Source organism: Chiloscyllium plagiosum, chromosome 32 (genome assembly GCF_004010195.1).
Source record: "Chiloscyllium plagiosum isolate BGI_BamShark_2017 chromosome 32, ASM401019v2, whole genome shotgun sequence".
NCBI classification, from domain to species: domain Eukaryota; kingdom Metazoa; phylum Chordata; class Chondrichthyes; order Orectolobiformes; family Hemiscylliidae; genus Chiloscyllium; species Chiloscyllium plagiosum.
This window is the reverse complement of record NC_057741.1, coordinates 31,126,703-31,151,350: the sequence shown is the minus strand read 5'-3', so window position 1 is coordinate 31,151,350 and position 24,648 is coordinate 31,126,703. Positions and strand designations below refer to the sequence as shown.

At 40.5% G+C, this 24,648-nt stretch overlaps 1 protein-coding gene and 1 long non-coding RNA gene across 7 annotated transcripts in view; both read right to left on the bottom strand.

Annotated features, from left to right (window-relative positions):
- tbck (TBC1 domain containing kinase) overlaps positions 1-24,648 on the bottom strand; it is a 197,334-nt gene that overhangs the window by 25,781 nt on the left and 146,905 nt on the right. Inside the window, exon 25 of one of the 6 annotated variants that reach the window (XM_043674341.1) lies at positions 23,925-24,103. The exons of the other annotated variants lie outside the window; for them this stretch is intronic. Coding sequence (XP_043530276.1) covers positions 24,100-24,103 — 4 coding nt within the window. The 3' untranslated portion in view covers positions 23,925-24,099. Of the gene's footprint in view, positions 1-23,924; positions 24,104-24,648 lie in introns of those variants that run through there. 6 annotated transcript variants of the gene reach the window in all.
- Positions 163-13,169, bottom strand: LOC122539473. The gene is made up of 5 exons (XR_006309098.1): positions 11,707-13,169; positions 10,081-10,484; positions 3,934-4,074; positions 2,346-2,483; positions 163-514 (listed from the first exon to the last, which is right to left on the bottom strand). It is a non-coding gene; the product is annotated as an uncharacterized LOC122539473 (long non-coding RNA).

The window sequence follows — 24,648 nt, the reverse complement described above, 5'->3', positions numbered from 1 at the left end:
CAGGTCAGGCAGCATCCAGGGAACAGGAGAATCGACGTTTCGGGCATAAGCCCTTCTTCAGGAAGGGCTTCCTGAAGAAAGGCTTATGCCCGAAACGTCGATTCTCCTGTTCCCTGGATGCTGCCTGACCTGTTGCGCTTTTCCAGCAACACATTTCCAGCGCTGATTAAAATCCATGTTAATCCATATTGTGAAATGTCTGTTAATTTGTTCATTTGCAAATATTAAGAACAAAGTTTAGTGAGGTGTGAGTAAATGTAATCCTTGAATCAATAGGCTATGGCTGTCTTACTTTACCGTGTTGTTCTGGCACTGGGTATTAAAGATATTTTACATTCGACCAGTTCAGAGATGGTTCTTACATGATTCTGGAGCAGGTGGGACTTGAACCTGGGCCTTCTGCCTCAGAGATAGGGACAATACCACTGTCTCAAATCAGCCATTAATGTATTGGATACTAAAAGCATACTTAGGTTGAGTCAGGATCATTTTCGGAAATAATGCTGCTCAAATTCTATGACAAACAGATATCAATTTCATTGCAAAGAGATTGACTAAATTTTCTGCAGGGTAAAAGACATCACATTTTTGCTTCTGGAATTCGCAGCAATCAGCAGCACATAAAACAATAACTATTTAATGCTTACATCATGCTCAAGCTACAAGATAAAATCCAGATGCATGCTTCTTTTAACAGATGTAATTGAGGGTACAGTCATAGAAGAAAATTCCTGTTTGGTCAAAAATAGAACTTATTATGTGCTACCAGGTGAGCACTGCTGTTCCCCACTCCCTGATCTGTTCCACCTCCAAACAAAAATCAGTAGATATTAATTCCAACAACTTCTAAAAGACAGATAGTTCTTAGTCTTTGGAATAGTCAATATTGGTGGAGTATTGAGGGAAAGCTTCACTGCTGCAGGTGTCTCTTTATCTGATGAAATGTTAAACTCATGTCCAATCTGCCCTCTCAGGTAGGCACAAAATATCCTATGGCTTTATTTGAGGAAGGGTTGGGAAGTTTCTAGGCCAATTGCTATTTCTTTACGAATATCAAGAAATGAAGTTGGCCATTCTTTTATTACTGCTTGCGGAACCTTGTCGTAGAGTCATAGAGATGTACAGCATAGACACAGACGCTTCGGTCCAACTCGTCCACGCCGACCAGATATCCCAACCCAATCTAGTCCCACCTGCCAGCACCTGGTCCATATATCCATCCAAATACCTTTTAAATGTTGCAATTGTACCAGCCTCCATCACTTCCTGGCAGCTCATTTCATACATGTACCACCCTCTATGTGAAACAGTTGCCCCTTAGGTGTCTTTTATATCTTTCCCCTCTCACCTTAAATCTAGTTCTGAACTCCCCGACCTCAGAGGGAATAGTCAATATTTGTCTATTTATGTCTATTTCTTCTATCCATGCTCCTCATAATTTTGTAAACCTCTATTAGGTCACCCCTCAGTCTCCGATACTCCAGGGAAAACAGCCCCAGCCTGTACAGCCTCTCCCTATAGCTCAAATCCTCCAACCCTGGCAACATCCCTGTAAATCTTTTCTGAACCCTTTCAAGTTTCACAACATCTTTCCTATAGGAAGGAGACCAGAATTGCACGCAATATTCCAACAGTGGCCTGACCAATGTCCTGTAAGCCACAACATGACCTCCCAACTCCTGTACTCAATACTCTGACCAATAAAAGAAGGCATACCAAACGCCTTCTTCACTATCCTATCTACCTGTGACTCCACTTTCAAGGAGCTATGAACCTGCAGTCCAAGGTCTCTTTGTCCTGCGCAAATTAGCATTTTGTCTATGACAACATTGTCAACACTTTGAAAGAAACTGAGGAATTGCAAATTTGCTCTGGAAAAGGTCATAGTGTGAATGCTAAATGTGGTTTCTTTCTGCTTGCAATATTAAAGTTGCATTGAAATATAAGCACAAGTTACATATAAATCAGAGCCAGGTATTAGATCAGTATATAAGGAGGAATGTAAACGTGTTACAAAAATAGAAAATGCTGGCGAAACACAGCAGATCAGGCAGCCTCTGTGGAGAGAAAACGTTGTTAATGTTATGAGTCCAGAGAATGAAATCTGTTACCTGATTGTAGACTAAACTTTTTTTCAACATAATTCTGCAATGAAAATGTTATAGGACTGTGACTGGATTAAGTACTTGATAACTTGAATGTAACAGTCTCTACTGATTGGAGAGTTTCATTTAACTCTCATGAGTTTCATGAACTAAACTATGAGTAACTGAGCCACAAATAGGCAGTAATTTTATTCCATTCAGTTACTTAAATAAATAAATCTGTGTATTGAAGTCTCTTACCCCAAGAAGTGGATTTATTGCACTTTGTAAAACAGGTAGGAAATATTAGTATGTCTTTCCATAATGTTGATGAATGATCAAATGCTGCATGGGGAAACATATGACTTTTCTATTGGTGGGATTCCTCCACATACACTCCTGAGGGGTCAAGAAAACAGAGAAGTTAGCTGTAAAATTTAAAATGGTTTCGGTCTAATTCGTAACTGTACACCACCAGCTCAAGTAGATACTTCAGCATAGGTGGCCTCTGCACCACCCAATCACTTTAGTCTCTCACAGATATTTAACTGCGGTACTTGAAAAGCCACAGGATAAGAATAGTGTTTATTACATTGCATTATGTGATAATCATTTCCACATGCAACTGCAGACAACACTGGAAATCCACAAGCAATGAAGGAGATCTCTGCGGTTTGTACCAGTTTGTTTTCAATACAGCACGGTGTTATTGCTGACGAAACTGTTCAATTCACAATATTCAGAGCAAGTATGTCTTTTTTTTTAACAATGATGAAATATGGCCTACAAAAAATAGAAGTCCGCAAGGACTTGATTGGATTGAGTTGGAGACGCTGCAGTTTTTATTATGACCAGTGAAGTAACACATAGATAAAAGCAAAATACTATGCTGGAAATATAAAACAACACAGAGAATGCTTAAGTTTAGCAGCATTTATGGAGAAACAGAGTTCAAGCCAGGTACTGAAGATCTCAAACCAGTCATAGTCAGACTCAGAATGTTAACTGTCTAAAGAGTCATACCAAATATGACCTTCGAGTGCAGGTTTATAGTTCCCTGAAAATGGAGTTGCAGGTACATAGGATAGTGAAGGCAGCATTTGGTATCCTTCCCTTTATTGGTCGGTGCGTTGAGTATAGGAGTTGGGAGATCATGTTGTGGCTATACAAGACAGCAGTTAGGCCCCCTTTGGAATACTGCATTCAACTCTGGTCTTCCAGCTCTCGGAAAGATATTGTTAAACTTGAAAAGGTTCATTATAGATTTACAAGGATGTTGCCAGAGTTGGAGGGTTTGAACTATAGGGAGATGCTGTATAGGCTGGGACTTCTCTCTCTGCAGAGGAGGCTGAGGGGTGATCTTGTAGGAATTCACACAATTTCAAGGGGCATGGATAGTGTGAGCAGCCAAGGTCTTTTCCCCAGGATAGAGGGTATAAAATGAGAGGGGAATGATATAAAAGGGAACTAAGGAAAACTTTTTCCACACAGAAGATGTGCATATGGAATGAGCTGCCAAAAGAAGTGGTGGAGACTGGTACAAATACATCATTTAAAAGGCATCTGGATGGGTATATGAACAGGAAGGGTTGACAGAGATTATGGGCCAAATGCTGGCAAATGGGACTAGATTAATTCAGGATGTCTGGTTGACATGGACAAGTTGGGCTGAAGAGTCTATTTCCATGCTGTACATCTATATGACTCTAAATGCAGACAGAGGTTCAAGCCTGGAAATAGGTCATTCAGTCTAACTAACCTCATCATTAGCCTGACTTCATCATGCCGATCAGGATATCCTTCTACTCCTTTCACCTTCATATGTGTATCTAGTTTCCTTTAAATTCACCTTCTCACCAGCTTTACTGATCCTTGTAGTGGATGATTTTACGTTGGTACCACTTGTTAGGAAAAGACATTTCTCCAGAATTCTCACTGGATTTCAGGGATGATCATGTTGATATTTTTGTCCTCTGGATTTGGACTCCCTCTGAAGATGGAAACATTTTATTTCTATGTCTCCCTCATCAAACACATTCATAGACATAAACCCCAATCGTGGACTCTTTAACCTCTTCTGTAGAAACAAAAGGGACTCAGTCTGTTCAATCTTTTATGAAATGTATTACTTTCCTCTGCATTTTGACATCATCCTTGTGAAGCTCATTATTTCTTATAGTTTTATTTTCATCTTCTCCAGTTAACTATGTCCTTTTGATAATGCAGATATCAGAATTATGAGTGGTCTAACTAAGATTCTATTGCACTAAGTAATAGGATTGCTGTAGCAAGGTTCAATCACAAGAGATTCCAAATATTTGCATTAGCGAGGCTGCATAATGATACAGTTTGTAATCAATTAGTAGGATGTGTACAGCAGAGATGGAGGCCATTCGGGCTGTTGCTCCTGTTATGGCTCTGAGCAAGAGCACCTCAGCTGGATCCATTTCATTGACATTTCTCCATAGTCCACAATTTTTATTCTCTTCAAGTAATTACCTAATTGTGCTTTTAAAGCCACGATTAAATCTTCCTCCAACATCCTATCCTAAATATATTCCATATCCTAACCATACACAAATTAATTTTCCCTCATGTCACTAGGATCATACAATCATAGAGTCACACAGCACAGAAGCAAACCCTCCGGTCCAACAAGTCCATGCCGACCATAATCCCAAACAAAACAATTCCTACCTATCTACTCCTGGCCCATATCCCTCCTAACCTTTCCTATTCATATGCTTATCCATGTATCTTTTAAACATTTTAATTGTGCCCACATCCACCACTTCCTCAGGAAGTTCATTACACCCTCTGTGTAAAAGAATTGCCCCCATGTCTTTTTTAAATCTCTCTCCTCTCATCTTATAAATGTACGCCCTCATCTTGAAATTCCTCATCCTAGGGAAAAGACAATTATTATTAACACTATCTATACCTCGCATACTTTATAAACCCCGAAGGTCACCTCTCACCTTCCTGCGCACCAGGGAAAAAAAATCCCAGCCTTTCTTTATAACTCAAACCTTCCATATTCAGTAAGATCCTGGTAAATCTCTTCTGAACCCTCTCCAGTTTAATAATATCCCACATCTTTGATTCTTTGCTTATTCACTTTAAAGCAGTAACCTCTGATTCTTGATACATCCATTAACATTTCACTGTGTTCACTCTGTCAAGATGCTTCATGATTTTGAGCATCTCTTCACCTTAACCAAGTCTGATTGCTTTTAGTTTCTCTGGTTTGTAATAATGAGAATCATGATAATACATACACAACTGGAAAGGCATTCTGATGAAAACATTCAATAATAGTTTGAAGGTTTGTATAAGTAGGAGCATTTGCACTGTTTTACATTTTAGCGCTACTGTTTCCTTTAAATGTGTGCGTGACTTTATACTGGTTGGATTCCTGTTGCTCTTTTACACTATTTTACTACATTAACCAAAACAACCCAAAGTAAATTCTTCCCATAACGCATGAAAACAAACTGCCTCTTAATCTACCAGATGTGTATGGGAGACTGAACCAGTCACAAACAGTTTGTGAGTTTAACAATGTTTTAAAAGAGCTTGTTTTTTAATTTGTTCTCCTGAAATATCTTGCACCCGCTAACTGCAGTTTAATCACTATCTCATTTCCAAGTACTAACATAAATAAACAACCCCCCAGTGTGAGCTTGTGTGTCCTGCCCTAGACGGAAGGATTCATGCTCCTTGCCGGGGGAAAGAGGGAGGAAGATGCTCTAATAAGGGTCATCACCTCACTGCTTTCATCTTTCTATCTCCTTCCTCCAACGTTTCAATCACTGTCAGGTAATGAGTGTGGAGACCTTGCTCTGAGGAAGCTGTGCTGTCCTCCATTTCTAATTACTTTTACAGTAGCTGTTTCCTTAGGAACATAACCACCCTGAAAATTCAGCTTCGCCGAGCTGCAAATTTAAGTCAACAGCATCTCGTGGAGTCTTTTGTACTTGGTAATTCAGTAACACCAATAGGTTCATGGCCAAGAGGCTGTTCTCCCAGCTTCCTGTGTACTACAAAGAAATCCCTTTCTCTTCAACAAAATAAAACTCTTGGCAAATTTCTGAGCATCAGCATAGACGAGATTATTGAAAAGCAAGGCTCTTTTCCTGTAGTTGACTCACAGTGTGTGTGCCAATTGGACATCTTTCAGAGGCAACAAGCTCGATTCTAAACATAGCTCGGCTTTGCAGCATGCTAAATAGACTTTTACGGCTCTCATTTTTATTCTGCAGCTGACATCATTGCTTGAATTACTCTTGACCAAGTTAGTAAAGAAACACACACAGGTTTCTGTGAATTGGTGCCTATTAATGGCAACAACCAGTTCCAAACTGGGAGATGAAATCATTTTGAGTTTTGGCCCACAGTGCAAATCAGAACAGCCAGTGCCTCTCCTGATTTCCACTTGTTGGGAGAGATACATAATGGCCAGTTGATCTGATATTTCCCATTTGGCATTATCAGCCAAAGGCTACATTGGCTTCTGTGGTTCCTCATCCATCTTTCCATCAAGTATTGAAACAAAAGGTAACAGAAATAGCTGGAGAAACTCAGTAGATATGGCAGCATCTGTGAAGAGACGGAGTTAATGTTTCATATTAACATAGATGTAAAATGTTAATTCTGTTCCCTCTCCATAGATGCTGCCAGACCTGCTGAATTTCCCCAGCAATTTCTGTTTCGGTTAGTTTCAGATCTCCAGCAGCCAAAACTCTGTTTAATTATATCATAGAGTACAGTCGAGGTAGGAAAACATGGAACAGATGCAGAAGAGTGCCCTGGGGCTTTCTGTATCCTGACTCCAATCTGGGGGCAAGTAAATTTTGCCATCTCTCTCCGGTTTTCCAGCCAATTTTCTCATCTCAGTGAATGACGCTGTAACAATTTAATGCCAATTCCCAGCAAACTATTTGGTGTGTGCGCGATGGAGAATCACACCTGGAGCAATGCTGACACTGCCCTAAAGTGAACTTTCACTAGTTTGATTCTAGTAAGGAGACATTGTCTTAGATTAGATTACTTACAGTGTGGAAACAGGCCCTTCGGCCCAACAAGTCCACACCGACCCGCCGAAGCGCAACCCACCCAGACCCATTCCCCTACATTTACCCCTTCACCTAACACTACGGGCAATTTAGCATGGCCAATTCACCTAACCCACACATTTTTGGACTATGGGAGGAAACCAGAGCACCCGGAGGAAATCCACGGAGATATGGGGAGAATGTGCAAACTCCACACCGTCAGTCGCCTGAGGCGGGAATTGAACCCGGGTCTCTGGCGCTGTGAGGCAGCAGTGGCCATGGAGGCCATTGTGCCACCGTGCCGCCCACAAATTGGTCTTATGAGGAAAATTTTAGTAGGTGGGCTAGCATTCATTGAAGTCTATAAGAATGAAAGAAGACCTTATTGAAACACATGAATATTATGGTTCTTCACAAGACAGATGCAAGTAGATTGTTTCCTCTGGAAGGAATTTCTAGTACCAAAGAGCATAATTTCAGAGTAAGGGGTCACCCGTTTAAAACAAGGATGAGGAGGAATCTGGTCTCTCAGAGAAAAATGAATTTATGGAATTCTTTACCACGGAAGGCCGTGGTGGTTAGGTCTGTAAGTATATTCAAAGCTGAGGTAGACAGACTTTTTTAAATCAGTAAGGAATCAAGGGTTATGGGAAGAAAGCAGAAAAGTGGAGTTGAAAATTATTAGACCAGCCTTAATCTCAATAGGTGGTGGGGCAGACCCCTTGGGCTGAATGGCCTACTTCTGCTTCTATGTCTTGTGGTCTAACTGATGCCATTAGAACCATTAAAGCTGTCACATTAATCAGCTACCAACTAAGAGGCGCAAAATTTAGTTCAAACGCACTGCTCTAACTAATTTCATTAGCAATCTCTTTGGCTAAATCGCATAAAATACTTTATTTTAATTTCATAGACACTCAGCTTTGTGGCAGATTCATGACATACAATGGAATGCATGTTACTCTTAGCTATTTATTGTTCAGTGTTAGTGTGAGGAGCAATCGAGGCTGAATGAGATGGAAGAGAAAAAAACTTCATATCTGGCTTTTGGGACTGAGGTCAAAGGAGCAACAATGCTAATTGGAGGGAACTGCATTAATATTTGGAAGCAGTGTTTACAAATGGCAACATAAAGACTGACAAGGAAAGTGTTGAAATTGCTTAACAGAAGATTGGGAAATACAGTCAAAGGGAATCTTGTAATGACAACTGAACAACGCTCAGCAGCATGAAGTGAACTGATGGACCATAGCAGTGTGAAGCTTTTTGCAAAGGAGGTATGGGGAATGACAGATAGCCTGGTTTATTTATTTTTTCATACCTACATTAACACTATTTACAAAGAACGATAATAAGAACCGTGTTTATTTGTACCCTTTGTTTCAGCATCTCATAGAATCCCTACAGTGTGAAAGCAGACCATTCAGTCCATTGAATCCACACCGGCCCTCCAAAGAGCACTTCTCTCAGATGGACTTTCCTACCCACCCTGCATCTCCCACAGCTAATGCACCTAGCCTGCACATTCTTGAACATTATGGGTAATTTAGCATTGCCAATCCACCGAATGTGCACACATTTGGACTTGGGAGGATACTGGAAAACACAGAGCGAGAACGTGCAAACTCCTGTGGTTCCTCATCCATCTTTATATCAAGTATTGAAACAAAATGAAACAGAAATAGCTGGAGAAACTCAACAGATGTGGCAGCATCTGTGAAGAGGCAGAGCTAATGCTTTGTATTAACACAGGTTCAGATAGACAGACAACCACCCAAGGCTGGAATCGAACCTAGATCCCTGGCACTGTGATGGAGTAGTGCTAACCACTGAGTCACCGTGCTGTTCCACCTCCCCGAATGCTTTACAGCCAACAAAGTAACTTTTGAATACCACAGATATTGTTGGGATACAAGATTCTTTGGCAGTTAATTTGTAGACAATAATCTACAAACCAACCAAAAAAGTTCAAAGGAACAATCACATCATGACAGCATCTGACAGGTAGAGGAGCATTGATAGCAACTGAGGAACAAATGCAATGACTGTAAAAGGTAAGCCAAATAGATAAGGAAGATAAACAAGTGGAAGGCTTATCCAAATACTTAAAAAAAAGTTTTAAAAAACTAGTAAGTAGTTCGCAATATTAACTTGGTCAATTAAAAGGTATGATTTGGAGGAGCCGGTTTTGGACTGGGGTGGACAAAGTTAAAAATCACACAACACCAGGTTATAGTCAAATAGGTTTATCAGGGGACAACCACCTGATGAAAAAGCAGCACTTCGAAAGCTAGTGCTTCCAAATAAACCTTTTGAACCATAATCTGGTGTTGTGTGAATTAAAAAGACACTGACTACTGTGACTGCATGCCTCCAAATATGGATCATAACTCAATATCATTAACAGGTAAAGCAGGCTTACAGATAACAAATGGAAAAAGTGAACACATTGTAAAAGAAACTGGGTTGCTAGGAGCACAATGTTATACCAAACTCCTTGAGATTTTGGCACTGGATCCAACTGAGACTTTTCAACAGCATTAAATCCTTGTAAATTTCTACCACTCGCATTATTTTCAAGTCAATTCAAGGGAAGGAGGTTGAAGGATTTAAATTCCTGAGATAAAACATTGGCAACATTGCAATCTATTTATATGGTACTGCAGAATTAAATTGCTGCATTTCAACCAACTTCAAACAAATAAACTTTGATTAATTATCCTTGATCAAAACCTTTAAGATAATAAGATTAACATTTCCATAAATCTTTCAGCATAATTGGTTCCTTTCATAGCTACAAATGATTTTCTGTGGATAAGTACAGTTTAGCACAACAGTACTTTTTCAATGTTCTCTGGTCAGAATAGCCAAGTCACAATTATCCCCTTAATTATCCACAGTAATCACCTAAAAAAGTGAAAATATACCAGTTTTACAGGTACCTTTAAATGCTTTCTCCTCCAATTGTTGTTTAGTTCATCATCCTTTGACTGTTCTTTTGAAACCCTTATCACTGGAAATTTTTCTTCTCAGTGACATGAGCATTTTTTCACCTCAACACAAGGAGCAGTTTTGAAAACTCGGTCTGTTCCCTTCATTGAACCAAAAAATAAACAAGTGTTAACAGGAGGTTCTGGTCCCCCAATTACAGGAAGGAGGTTATTAAAGTGGACAAGGTTCAAAAAAGATTTACCAGGATGTTGCAGCGTGAAGCAGGATGCTGCCTGAACTGCTGTGCTCTTCCAGCACCACTAATCCAGAATCTGGTTTCCAGCATCTGCAGTCATTGTTTTTACCTCCTAGAATTAATAGTAGTCATCTTTTCCCTAGATGGGGGATTTCGAGACTAGGGGACATATTTTTAAGATAAGAGGAGAGAGGTTTAAACAAGATAGAAGAGGGACATGTTTTACCACAGAGGGGTGCTTTGTGTGTGGAATGAACCTCCTGACGAAAAGGTGGAAGTGGGTAAATTACAATATTTAAAAGACAATTGGATAGGTACATGAGTAGGAATGGTTTGGAGGAATATGGGCCAGGAGCTGGCAGGTGGGATTAGTTAGTTTGGGATAATGTTTGGCACGACTGGTTGGACTGAAAAGGTCTGTTTCTGTGCTGTATGGCTCTATAAGAGGACATTGCATCACTTCTCAACTAGGTAATGGCCTGGTGGTATTATCGCTGAACTGTTAATTCAGAGATCCAGCCAATATTCTGGGGAAACTGGTTTCGAATCATGACAGATGGTAGAATTTGAATTCAATTAACATCTGTAATTAAGAGTCTAATGATGACCACAAATCCATTGTTGGTGGTCAGGAAAACCTCATCTGGTTCACTAATGCCCTTTAGGGAAGGAAACTGGTCTGGTCTTCATGTCACTGTAGACACACAGCAAGTGGTGGAATTTCAATGCCTTCAATTGGGATGGGCAATAAATGCCAGCCTAGCCGAAGACGCCGTCATCCAGTAAATGAATTTTGAAAAAACTACTGGGCTAAACAATTATATCAGTGACTACTCAGGATGTAGTGTGCTCCAACCAACTTTGAAATTAAAAATGAGGAAGTTTTGAAATATTTGACTTTTTCAAATCTTCATTTATACAACGTGGGCATTGCTGGTTAGGCCAACACTGATTGTCCATCCCTGACCATCCTTAAGAAGGTGGTGGCAAGCTGCCTGCTTGAACCACTGCAGGTCCTTGTGGTGTAAGTACACTCACAGTGCTGTTAGAGAGGGTGTTCCAGGAATTTGATCCAACTGCAGTAAAGCAATAGTGAGATTAATTCTAGGTCAGGATGGTGTGTGGCCTAGAGAGGATCTTACAGTTCCATGTATCTGCAGAGGCCGTGGGTATGGAAAGTGTTGTTTGAGCACCCTTGGTAAGTTGCTGCAGTGCACGGTGTTCACGTGTATACCATGCGTCAGTGACGGACTGAGTGAATGGTGAAAGGGTTAGATGGGGTACGAATCTAACAGGCTGCTTTTTCCAGATGGTACTGAGCTTCTTCAGTGTTTTTGGAATGGCAAGCATACAAGTAAATAAGGAATATTCCATTACACACCTGACAGTGTCCTGTAGACAGTCGACAGGCCTTGGGGAGTCTGGAGGTGAATTACTTGGCGCAGAATTCTTGGCCTCTGGCGTGCCATTGTAATCACACTTTCTTTAAGCAGTGGCCCAGTTCATATTCTTGACGATGGTAACTCCCAGGATGTTGACTGTGGGGATTCAGCAATGGTAACATCACCAAATGTTAAGCAGCGATTTTTAGATTCTCTTCATTGCCTATAAGTTGGTCTAATCACAATGGTCTGAAAGATATTAATGTAGTTAAAGCTGAAGGTCTTAGGGATTCCCTAAATAAGACGCTCATCTTTCACTCTACAAACACAAGAATGAATCCTGCTTTTAAACAGTCGAATTGTATGCGGAGTGGTGTTCATTGATCTGTGATGATAAAAAGATTATTCATTTTACATTGTTGGCCAGGAATGGATTCACGGTCAATCAATCTCTATCATGCATCATTCCTTTAATTTATTTCCCAAGATGCATTTGTTGACAGGAACCTGACTGGCTTCTTCATGAAATCCATTAAGATTTCTTATTCCACCAGCCACACCAGTAAACTGCTCCTGTACTTCTTGTGAATAGAATATTCTTATGCATTTTCTATTGTCTTGTTGCTCTTGATTTATAAATACAATTCCTTGTGTTTCTCTAAATGGAAGCAGGAATGAATGGGGTCAAATGTTTCGAAACCCTTCAAAATGTCAAACATTTCTATGGTATCTTCTCTCAGTCATTTTCTTCCAAGCAATAAGGGGCATCAGGAAACAATGTGCTTGCTAAGCTGTACTCATGTGCAGTTATACAGAAGGCTGCTCACAAGGGCGTGCCAAAAAAAAAAAGCATTACACAATGAGATGAACAGAGCAGAACTTGCTTGACACTTGACACTGATAAGTGAGTCTTTTCCTTGTACATCATTTGTTTAAGTTTGACAGCAACGTGTAACCTTTCTCTGTGCTCCTCCAGTAACTACATTAGGAATTGGAATTAGAATTTCTTTACTTTCACCGTTTCTAACTGTTTTACCACTTTAAGTACTTTGGATCACTTCATCCGACTTCTAAGGTCAAGGGAAGCATGCCAGGTTTTTACTACCTGTGTTCATAATCTAGTCTCTCCATCATTTGTCTGTAAATCGAGATAGTGAATGTGCACAAGCTATTTTAACCACAGGAGACATCAAAATCATTGCTGATCTTATCTTTCCCGATACACCATGCACTGTTGCTGCAGGAATCATTGATGGTTATCAAATGTGGAAACCTTAAAATGATTTCCATCATCTTTTAAAGCAGAGGGATTGATGTTAATGGTAGCAAGTCAACCGTAGCAAGCTAACTTACATGGACCAGTAATCCAACCTGGAAACTGAGACAGTATTTTTTGCTGAACTTGAAGAAAGCATCCACAAAAATCAAATAAATCCTGTGGTATAGGTTTCACCCTTTTCCAACATAAACTTGTTTCTGTAGTGCCTGCTAAAAAAGCCTATGGCATTCATAAAGAGTAAAACCCAATGGCTTTCTCCCATGTTTTAGAGGGTGGAGAGAGAGGGGGAAAGAGAGAGAGAGAGAGAGAGGTGGGGGGGGGGGGGGGGGGGGGGGGAGAGAGAGAGAGACATGCAAAAATTCACTATCAATATTAACAACTTGGAGGAAGTTGCAGGATGTAATGTATCCAAATTGCTGGTGACACAAAAAAAGTTGGGAGGGCATGTTACGATGAAAACATAAAGAATGTGCAAGGGCATATACTTAGGTTGAGTAAGTAGGGACAAACTTGGTATACGGAGCTTAATGCAGGAAAATACATTATTCAAATGGAGATAGACAGTACAGATGGATCTGGTGTTCATGTGCATTAAACATAACATGCTAACATTACAGGTGCAGCAAGTAATTAAGGCGACAAATAGAAATTTGGCCTTTATTGCTCGGAGGTTGGAGTTTAAAATAGGGAATTATTTTTACAACAGTATTGGTGAGGCCACCCCTAAAGTACTATGTACAGTTTTGGTCTTTGTATTTAAAAAAAGATTTTAGTGGTGTTGGAGTAAGTTCATTTGGCCAACTCCCAGGATAAATGGGTTGACTTCTCAAGAACGGCTAATCAGTTTAGAACTTTATTCATTACAGGTTATAAGAATGAGGGATGATTTTATTTAAACATTCAAGACTCCAAAGAGGCCCGACAGAATAGATGTTAAAAGATATTTTCACTCGTGGGAGAATCTCAAACTAGCAGACGTTGCTACTGAATAAAGGGACACTCATTTAAAATTCAGTATGTAATGGATGTCTGGAATTCTCTATCACAGAGAATTGTGATGGTTAGACAATCCAAGTATTTGAAGTGGAAGGAGATCCATTTTGGACTTCGCAGGGACTGGCAGGCTATGAGGAGAAAGAGACAAAGATGAAAGAGGAACTGAGGCCTAGGACAGATCAGTCGTGATCTTATTGAATGGCAAGGCAGGCTTAAGGAGCCGTAGGGCCTATTCCTGCTCCTCTTTCCTATGTTCTTATAACAATTCTGTCGTCATCATTATAACTGTAAAACCTGCTTCATTCTGAGCTTTTTAAAATTTTTTCCCAATTTTAACTTAAATCCCCGTTAATTCAAATAATCTCTCTCTGTCACTTCATGGGATGGGTTGGTATGATAACATTCTTGATAATAGAATCACAACAACTGCCAGCTCAATTAGTATTTACACAAAGACTTGTCAGACTCACCAAGATGGTTATCAGAATGGAGTTAGTGGACAGGTTTCACACAGCAATTAAGGTCTAAGTGTTTTTGCAGGTTTTTGAAATCTGGAAAGAACTGAGGGGGAGGCTTTTGGTGAAAACTTAAGACGTATAAGGAAATGGTGTGTAAAAAAATGAAGAGGAAGGGGAACCTTAGTATCTAAAGAGCAAAGGCTGTGTGGAAGAACATAGAATGTCAATGAAATGGGTGCAAAGCCTCAAGAAGAGCTAATTGTAATCGGAAACAAGGAACTGTGAACTGTTGGGCCTGTGCACAGCTGGCACAAATTACAGAATAAAAACAATCTATCACTTTTAGCAACGTTGAAATCCTCATAAATGGATGGCAAAAATGCCCAAAACAACTGAACGCAGACATCAAAATAGTTAGCACGGTATGATGAAATCTTGGATTCAGACTGTGTTTACCTTGCTTGCGTTTCAAAATAATAAACAGGGACTTTTGGTAACATGTGATGTGATCTTTCTTCCTTTTTCAAAGTACACATGGTATGCTGCTTTGGCTAGACTATTGTTTGCAGACACTTCACAAGAATCTGACCTCATTAAATCAATGCTACAAAAATAACCATATGTGGGTATCTGGACCTTTGGTACATTCTTTGTGAACTTACTAGGAAAAGTAATACTTCACTGAAGGAGGTTCCTTTGCTTCCCCCGAATCTTAATAGGATGAGGGCACTTACATTTTGATGAGACAACTATACCAATGCTGGTCCAAAGACAGATGGACACAGAATCAGAAATTCCACAAAATAAAAAGCACAGTGGTTAGATGGATATAATAGTTGATGTAAGAAGGCGTGGTGAGTCAAGACTATTAACGTGACACATTATAAATTACGGGAATAGAAAAATTAACTTTAGGCTTTTAAAAATTAATTTCACAGAAATGGATCTAGTCACTGGCAAGACAGGAATTTATCAGCCACCTTTCTTACAAATTATCTAACTTGGTGTTTTAACATCTCAAATAGGTGACTTTTCAAATTATGAAATTCCCCTAATTTTGTCTCCTATTAATGACAGAAGGAAGCAATAATGATTTTTTAAAAAAAATACAATATATGTCAAGCCAGGTCTTTAAATGATGTATTTAGCATTCAAGACAATTGGGAGTTCACATTAGGATTTGAAGCAGGCTAGTCTGCCATTTTGGATGTGATGTTAATGATCACATGACAGTGTTTTGAAGAGCAAAGGGGCTAATCTCTAGATAATATTCATCTCTCAATCAAATTCACCAAAAAAACAGATTATCTGATCATGATTAAAGTTCTCTTCTGTGAGCTTGCTGTGTGCAAATTGGCTGTTGCTTTTACTATTTTACAATAGTGACAGCACTGTTAAGATACTTTGGCTGTAAAGCACTTGGGACACCCTGAGGTGCTGCAGAATCACAAGGCATTCTTTCTTTCAAGCCAGTTTTGCAACTTGAGTAGGCCATGACAGATCAGTAGCTCAACTCCATTTACCCATGTCTGATCCATATACTGCAACATTTATGTGGAACAAAAATTGGCTCAAGTCTTGAAAATGTACACTGCCCTAGAATCCAAAGTCATTTGGTACAAAAGGATTCCATATTCCACTAGACGCTGCTTTCATTTTAAGATGATGGACCGGCCGCCAACAGCTACTTGATTGGCATTCCATTCAACACCTTCAGCATCCACTCCCTTCACCACTGACAAACAAACGTGGCAGGGTGCACCACCTACAAGGTGTACTGAAGTCATTCACTAAGGATCCTCCCACGGAACCATCCAAAACCTGCAAAAGCTATCAAGTGGAAAGACAAAGGTGGCAGCTGCCTGCTAACACAACCAGCTATAAGTTTCTCTCCAGGCCGTACACCTACCTGACTTTTGAACTACACCATGGGTTCCATCACTGTTGCTAGGTTAAAATCTACTAACTTCTTTTCTAACAGCACTACAGTGCACCTACACTCCATGAATTGGTTTAAGATGACAACTCACCACAACTTTCTCCAGGGCAATTAGGAATGGGCAACAAACACTGGCTCATCAGCGATGTTCACATGCCACAGACTAAGGAAACAAAAGGGAAGTGTAAACTCAGTTTCTGATGCTTCTCAACATGCTCAGCATTTCCAGTATTATTTGGATGAGCTAGTTTCTACTGCATCTACTCAATTCATCATTTTAAACACCTTAATTAATCACCCTCTTGATCATCTAAATTCAAAGCATATATGCCAATTCAATGCGACCTGTTATCATTACTCAGAACTTATCCTGTTGGAGGTGACATGCATTAGCAATAACATGCTGCCATTTGCTTTTGGCCTCTTCTGGCCAGATATATTTTATTAAGCAGTTTTAATTATGGATCATCCAATCGTCTTTTTACCTCATTGGCAGATTAGTAACTGGAAAACCACATAAACTGAGGTTTAAGTTCTCAATTTACAGAGCGTAAGATAAAACTAGTCATACAGTCTGATCTGAAATGTGTGTACATAGGTGGCGATTTATGAATTTAATTGGGTAGCAGAATTACCCAGGTATGACATAATAGAGAGACACACACAACCCTGAATTATGTGCGATGAGATTTTTCTTTTGTGCAGTGAATTACAATGACTTGGAGTGCACTACCTGAAAGAATGAAGGAAGCAGATTCAGTCATAAAATTCAAAACAAAATGGGATAAATACCTGAAAGTAGGGGAGGAGGTAGGGTTATTGGAGGGTTGTAAGGTAAGGGGATAAGGAATGGGACTAGTTACTTCAGAGAGGCAAGACCCATGATGGGAAAATGGATCCCATCTGTGCTGTATTGTTCAATGATACAACTGTTCAAAACTTATTTTTTTACAGTCGGCATGCAGACAGCAGTTTGAATAAGTTGGTAAAGCCAAGTATCTTACTCTGCCTCAACTTTCTTTTTGGCATGGTGAATGTGAGCTATGTATAGGTCATATTTACTGCATTAGTCATGTCTCCATATTTGCACCAGAAATAACGATGTTATACTATCAGTACTTTAAAACTAGACTATAATATTTAAGAATGCAAGTCCTTACTTCCAAAGGTGACCCTTAATTTAAGCCAACAAACTAAAGTAAGTAGTATGGATTCAGAAACTTTAATGTATGTTTATATTTTATGTGTGGAATGTTCACAAACTAGTAGCATTTAGTAAAGGCAGCAGTGGTATGTTTAAGCTGAGGTTAGTTGTCGCAGGGTTAAGCCAAAAGAAGCAAATGTACCTGTTTAATCCCAGATGTCTGTCAGCACTTGGAAGGAGGTGTCATCCAGCCCCTTTTTCAAGACTCACAAGAAACTGATTCCAGAAAGAATCAGTTCAATAGAGTTCAATGTCACAATGCCAAGGTGTGGAAATCATTCAGCTACCAAGTTCATGGGGTAAATATTTCTGTGCAGGGCAGGTGCAGAGGGACTGACACAGGAGTCAGGAAATCAGACGCTTAGTTTTGCCCTAGGCGAAAGTGAGGACTGCAGATGCTGGAGATCAGAGTCAAGATTAGAGTGGTGCTGGAAAAGCACAGCAGGTCAGGCAGCATCCGGGGAGCAGGAAAATCGAAAGCCCTTTGTCGTGATTGATTTGATGAAGGGCTTTTACCCGAAATGTCGATTTTCTTGCTCTTCGGATGCTTCCTGACCTGCTGTGTTTCTGCTAGTCTTGCCCTGTCAGCCTTGTTTCAGTGGTAAGCCCAATCATCTCAGAGTCAGAAAGTCACAACTTCTCCAGAACCTGAGCACATAACTTGTATCCAAAGATGTGCAAATTAGGTGGATTGGCCAGGCTAAATTGCCCATGGTGTCCAGGGCTGTGCAGACTAGATGGATTAGAAAATGGGAAATGCAGGGTGGGCCCAGATGGGATGCTCTTCAGAATGTCAGTGTGGACTCAATGGGCCGAATGGCCTGCTTCCACTCTGTAGGAATTCTATGATTTCTACAACCTCGATGACATGCAGCACTGAGGGAGTGCCGGGTGCACTCTCTTTCAGCAGTCAAGTTCATGAGAAGTTAAACCTGCTGGAATAGGAGTAGCTCATCCTATACCACAACCTGAAACTATTTAGTTGCCAAATACTTCTAGGCCATCCAAGGGTCATGTGGCACATTATTCTGCAGTGTGCACCTTCATCAAGTAGGTGATACAATACTGAAGGGTCAGCACCTTCATCACTTTGTCAGTGGAAAAAGTCACATTGGTAGCGTCATATCAATACAATGACCTCCCTACAAAGAAATGGTGTCACTCAGAAATGTTAAATGCCATTATGTCCTCTAATGGAAGCAGCCAATGTGCCATCTATGTACATTGCCTACATTTTACACAGCATCTGCAAATTGGGAAGGAAGAGGTTGGCTGTAAGAGAATGTTAGTGGGGTATGATCACTTCTGGTAGGAGCAGCATTTATTTGCAACACCTCACTATTGTTTAAAAAAATTTGAACTGCTCTTGGTTATCTGTTATAGTGAGGGGTTTAGGAAAGTCTTGTCAAACTTTGGTGTACTACAATAGTTAACAGAATATTGGTGTTTAAGGCAAATCAGTGAACTATGACTTAAATATTTTCATGTAATTATATCTATTCACCTTCAGAGTGAATTTACAGCATAATACTGCTATTCAAATAAATGGAAAACCCCTTCTTTTGCTCCCCATAATGTTCAGCTTGAAATCTGGTACATCACTCATCATCTTCTCCATGTCTCATTGTCCTGTATCAGTATTTTCAATTTCTAATAACTTTCTTTAATTTTAAAGCCATCAGTACTGCATTGACGTATTCATCCTCTTTTACCTTGAAATTTTCCCTGTATGGTGTCGCTTATTAGTCTGTTTTCTCTGAAGATGTGCCCTGTCCAGACTCTTGGCCTTTCCTAATTGGGTCATGAGTATTGCTGCGAAAAGGTACACACTGTCAAAGCTTTATGTCTTGCACTCATTTGCAAGAACAACAGTATTTGGGGACATTATACTACATAAGAAGACAATACTGTTTGGTTGGAAAATGGTAAGGGCATCATCATGGAGAACGACTGATTAATAATGATTGACAGTTAACTGCCATGCAGTTTTAAATTTTAAATCAGGCAGGTTAACTCAAATTGGTCAGGGCATTACTGATAAATGAAACAGTGAGTGGTGGTCAACCTATTTTGTTATACTGAAATTAGCACAGTGTTCTTCCTATTGGCAAAGAACATTGCCCGGTACATTAATATATGTAGCTGCAGAAGTGCCACAGTGCAAGCCCAACTGATAAGCCTAAATTAGTTGTCAGCACAATTCTTTGCACACTCAGGATTATCCACAATTATGTTTTACATTTTCTGTAATGCTCATCTTTGCTATTCTCCTGCTAAATAGTTTTGTAAGTTGGACTCATTGTTCTACAAGGTCCAAATTTCAACCCACGCCAAATAATATGCCAAATCAAACTTTTACTCAGCTTTCCAACTGTTGCTTCTTACTAAATACAGCCTGAAATCCTCTTGTGCTACAACAAATGCACTTTCTAAAAAAACAAAATCAATCTACTCACAATACACACAAAAGTAATTACTCAAGAACTAATTATTTAGATTTCCGATGCACAAACATCAAGTTTCACACCAAAGTGATTCCTCGGAGAAAGGACAGTTGTTCGTCCAGATGTTAAATTAATGGACAGGTGTGTATTACTCCAATTAGTGTGATAATTAATGGATATCATAGAGTAGGGGATTTGCCTAAACAGCTGAGAACTTTTCCAGTACTCTATATTTAGAAACAGGACTCAAATTATTCTAACAATGCAGTTTGCTCATGAAATTCACTCAAACTTCAAATTCCTCCCCTCTGATGATTGACTTGTTATGGTTCATCTGCTGCTGCCGACCAGTTCAACATCATCTCCCACTCCTGCTGTTCCCCATGTGCAAGTCCCACTGTCATACCACCATGTGGCACACAACTATAATGAATTCAACCAAAACAGCACAATATCAAATACAGCCCTATCAACCCTGCAAAGACCTTCTTACTAAGATCTGGGGCCTCATGCCAACACTGGGAGAGCTGTCTCAGAATCTAGTCAAACAACAGCCTAATACAGTCATACTCACAGAACCATACCTGACAGACAATGTCCCAGAGACCATCATCACCATCCCTGGATTTGTCCTGTTCCACCAGCAGGACAGACTCAGCAGAGTCGATGGTGCAGTGGTATACAGTAGGGAGGGAATTGCCCTAGATTCCTCAACATTAGCCTTAGACCCCATGAAGTCTTATGGCCTCGGGTTAAATATGGGCAAGGTTATCTCCTGCTGATTATCATATACTATTCTCCCTCAGCTGATGAATCAGTGCTCCTCCATATTGAGCAACACTTGGAGGAAGCACTAACGGTGCCAAGAGCAGAAAATATATTTTGGACGGGGGAATTTCAATGTCCACCACGAAGTGTGGTTCGGCAGCAGCACTACTGATTGAGTTGGTCAGGTCCTAAAGGACATAGTTGCTAGATCCGGTCTAGAAGTTGGTGAGGGAACCAATAAGAGGGAAAAACATACTTGCTCTCATCCTTACCAATCTGCCAACTGCAGATGTATCTGTCCAGAACAGTATCACTAAGAGTGACCACTGCATATTCCTGGTGAAGATTGGTTCCATCTTCACATTGAGAATACCTCCATCATGTTGTGTAGCACCAGCTGAATATGCCAAATCAAACTTTTACTCAGCTTTGCTGAATAGAACAGACATTGAACAGAACTAGCAATTCATGACTGAGCATCCATGAGGCACTGTGGCTATCAACCGCAGCAGAATTGTACTCCAGCACAATTTGCGATCTCATGGCCCGGCACATCCCCTACACAACCATTACCATCAAGCCAGGGGATCAACCATGGTTCAATGGAGAGTGCAGGAGAGCATGCCAGGAGCAGCATCAGGCATACCTAAAAATGAGGTGTCACCGGTGAAGCCAAAAAACAGGACTACTCACATGCCAAACAGCATAATCAGCAAGTATTGAACAGAGCTAAGAGATCCCACAGCTAATGGATCAGATCTAAACTATGTAGACCTGCCACATCCAGTCGTGAATAATGGTGAACAATTAAACAACTTACTGGAGGAGGAGGCTCCACAAATATCTCCATCCTCAATGATGGAAAAGCCCAGCACATCGGTGCAAAAGATAAGCCAAAAGCATTCCCAACAATCTTCAGCCAGAAGTGTGAAGTGGATTATCCATCTCAGCCTCCACTAGTGGTCCTTTGCATTACAAATACCAGAGTTCAGCAAATTCAATTCATTCCATGTGACATCAAGAAATGGTTGGAGGCACTGGGTAATGCAAAACAGCTATGGTCTCTGACAACATTCTGCCAATAGTACTGAAGGCTTGTGCTCCAGAACCTGCCAGTCCTCTAGCCAGGCTCTTCTAGTACAGTTACAACACTGGCATCCACCTGACAATGTGGAAAATTGCCCAGGAATGTCCTGTACATAAAAAGCAAAACAAATCCAATCCGGTCAATTACTGCCCCACCAGTCTATGCCAGATCATCAGTAAAGTGTTGGAAGGTGTCATCAACAGTGCTATCAAGCAGCACTTGCTTAACAATAACATTCTCACTGATCCCAGTTTGGGTTCCGCCAGGGCCACTTAGCTCCTGACCTCATTACAGTCTTGGTTCAAACATGGACAAAAAAGCTGACTTCCAGAGGTGAGATGAGAGTGACAGCCCTTGACATCAAGACCACATTTGACCTAGTGTGGCATCAAGAACCCAAGCAAAACTGAAATCAATGGGGATCAGGGGTAAACTCTCTGGTGGTTGGAGTCATATCTGGCACATAGGAAGATGATTGTTGGGAGGTCAGTCATCTCAACTCCAGGACATTTCCACAGGTCTTCCTCAGGGTAATGTCCGAGGTCCAACTAGCATCAGCTGTTTCTTGACCTTACCTCCATCACAAGGTCAGAAATAGAGATGTTTGCCGATGATCGCATGATGCTTGTGACTCCTCAGCAACTGAAGCAGTCCCTGTTCAAATGCAAAAAGATCTGGACAATATCCAGGCTTGGCTGTCAAGTGGCAAGTAACATTTGCACCACATAATTGCCAATGACCATCTCCAATAAGAAACAATCCAATCACTGAATTCCCACTATCAACGTTCTGGGGGTTATTATTGACCAGAAACTCAACTCGACTCACCACATAAACACAGTGCCTTCAAGAACAGATCAGAGGCTAGGAATACTGCAGCAGGTAACTCACTTTATGATTCCACAAAGTCTGTCCAACATCTACAAGGGACAAGTCAGGACTGTGATGGAATACTTCACACTTGCCTGGATGTGTGCAGCTCTAATAACACTCAAAATACTTGACATCACCTAGAAGGACAAAGGCAACAGATACATGGGAACACCACCACCTGCAAGTTCTGCTGCAAGCTGCTCACCATTCTGACTTGGAAATACATCACTGTTACTTTACAGTTGCCAGGTGAAAATCCTGAAATTCTCTCCCTAAGGCCATTGTATGTGAACTTATAGCATATGGACTGCTGCTCACCACCATCTTCTCAAGAGCAGTCAATAAATGTTGGCCAGTCAATGACGCCCACATTCCATGAGTGAATCATAGAGTTTAGAGATGTACAGCATGGAAACAGACCCTTCGGTCCAACACGTCCATGCCGACCAGATATCCCAAGCCAATCTAGTCCCACCTGCCAACATCTGGCTCATATCTCTCCAAACCCTTCCTATTCATATACCCATCCAAATGCCTCTTAAATGTTGTAATTGTACCAGCCTCCATCACTTCTTCTGGCAGCTCATTCCATACACGTAACACCCTCTGTGTGAAAAAGTTGCTCTGTAGGTCTCTTTTCTATCTTTCTCCTCTCACTCTAAACCTATGCCCTCTAGTTCTGGACTCCCCGACCCCAGGGAAAATACTTTGTCTATTTATCCTATCCGTGCCCCTCATAATTTTGTAAACCTCTATAAGGTCACTTCTTAACTAAAAATATTTAAGGACTACTATTGTATGCTTCTATAGGTAAGTGCTCTTGCCATTTCTGAACTATATTGAAAGCCAACGGAAATGTATTACTTCTATTATGGCCCCTTTTGTTGCCGGCTCTAAACTCACCTGCAGTACTATGGGCAAATGTGTGTCTGTCTCAGAGACTAACAACATTATGTAACTGCCTTAAATATACCGATCAAAACCAGCAGTACTATATTTATTGTTGCAGAACAAAATCTTAGAATGGTATAGAGGAATTTTATACAGTTCAGCCATCTTAAATTATTTGCAAATTTACCAGGAGCAAGAAAGTGATGAGCCACTTGATTTATTTAGATCATGGTTTTCAGTTAAAATTGACATTGAGACAAAGGGATGTAAGCACAACCTAGAAAAGGCGAGTTCAGAACAGATTCTAAAAAGCTCTAGTTCATTCATCAGGTAAATAAAAATATGGAGTGGCTCAAGAGGCTGTGATGAATGGGGAACAATAGAAGGAGGAACCATAAGATCAGGCTGAGCCTGATGGGGTGAAAAGCTTCTCTGGTCCTTACGTCATGTTCCTTATCTGTCAGGAAATAGTTAAAGTACGACACTGACTGTTGCAGTGGTTGAGCTCTGAAGCAAGGTTGCAATTGATGGTGCTCTGTTGGCTGAGAGGTGCCTCTGCAAAATTAATTTGAGATTGTCCCACTGCATTAACATGAGTTTCAGCATGGCACAACATCTCAATCAGAGAGGTGATATGAATGAGAACAGAAGGTGCTGGAGAAATCCAGCAGGTCTGGCGGCAACTGTGCAGAAAAAAACACAGTTGACATTTCAAGCCCAAAATAACTCCTCCTCAGAATTGGCTACATAAATGATTGGCCTGAGAAATGGAAACGCACACTGGTAAAACTAGGAACACTTTTCTGCGGTTGCAACTGAAGTGCATTGCTATGATTGAATGAATGGTGCTCTACTCTGAATTCTGTGTAATACCAAGATACAACAACAAAAAAAGGATAGGTGTTCAATTCTTCCATGCTGGTATTGTTAACTGTCAAATACAGGCATACACCTATCTGAAAACCAAGCAGCTCGGGTTTTGGGTAAAAGTCACAATGGCTG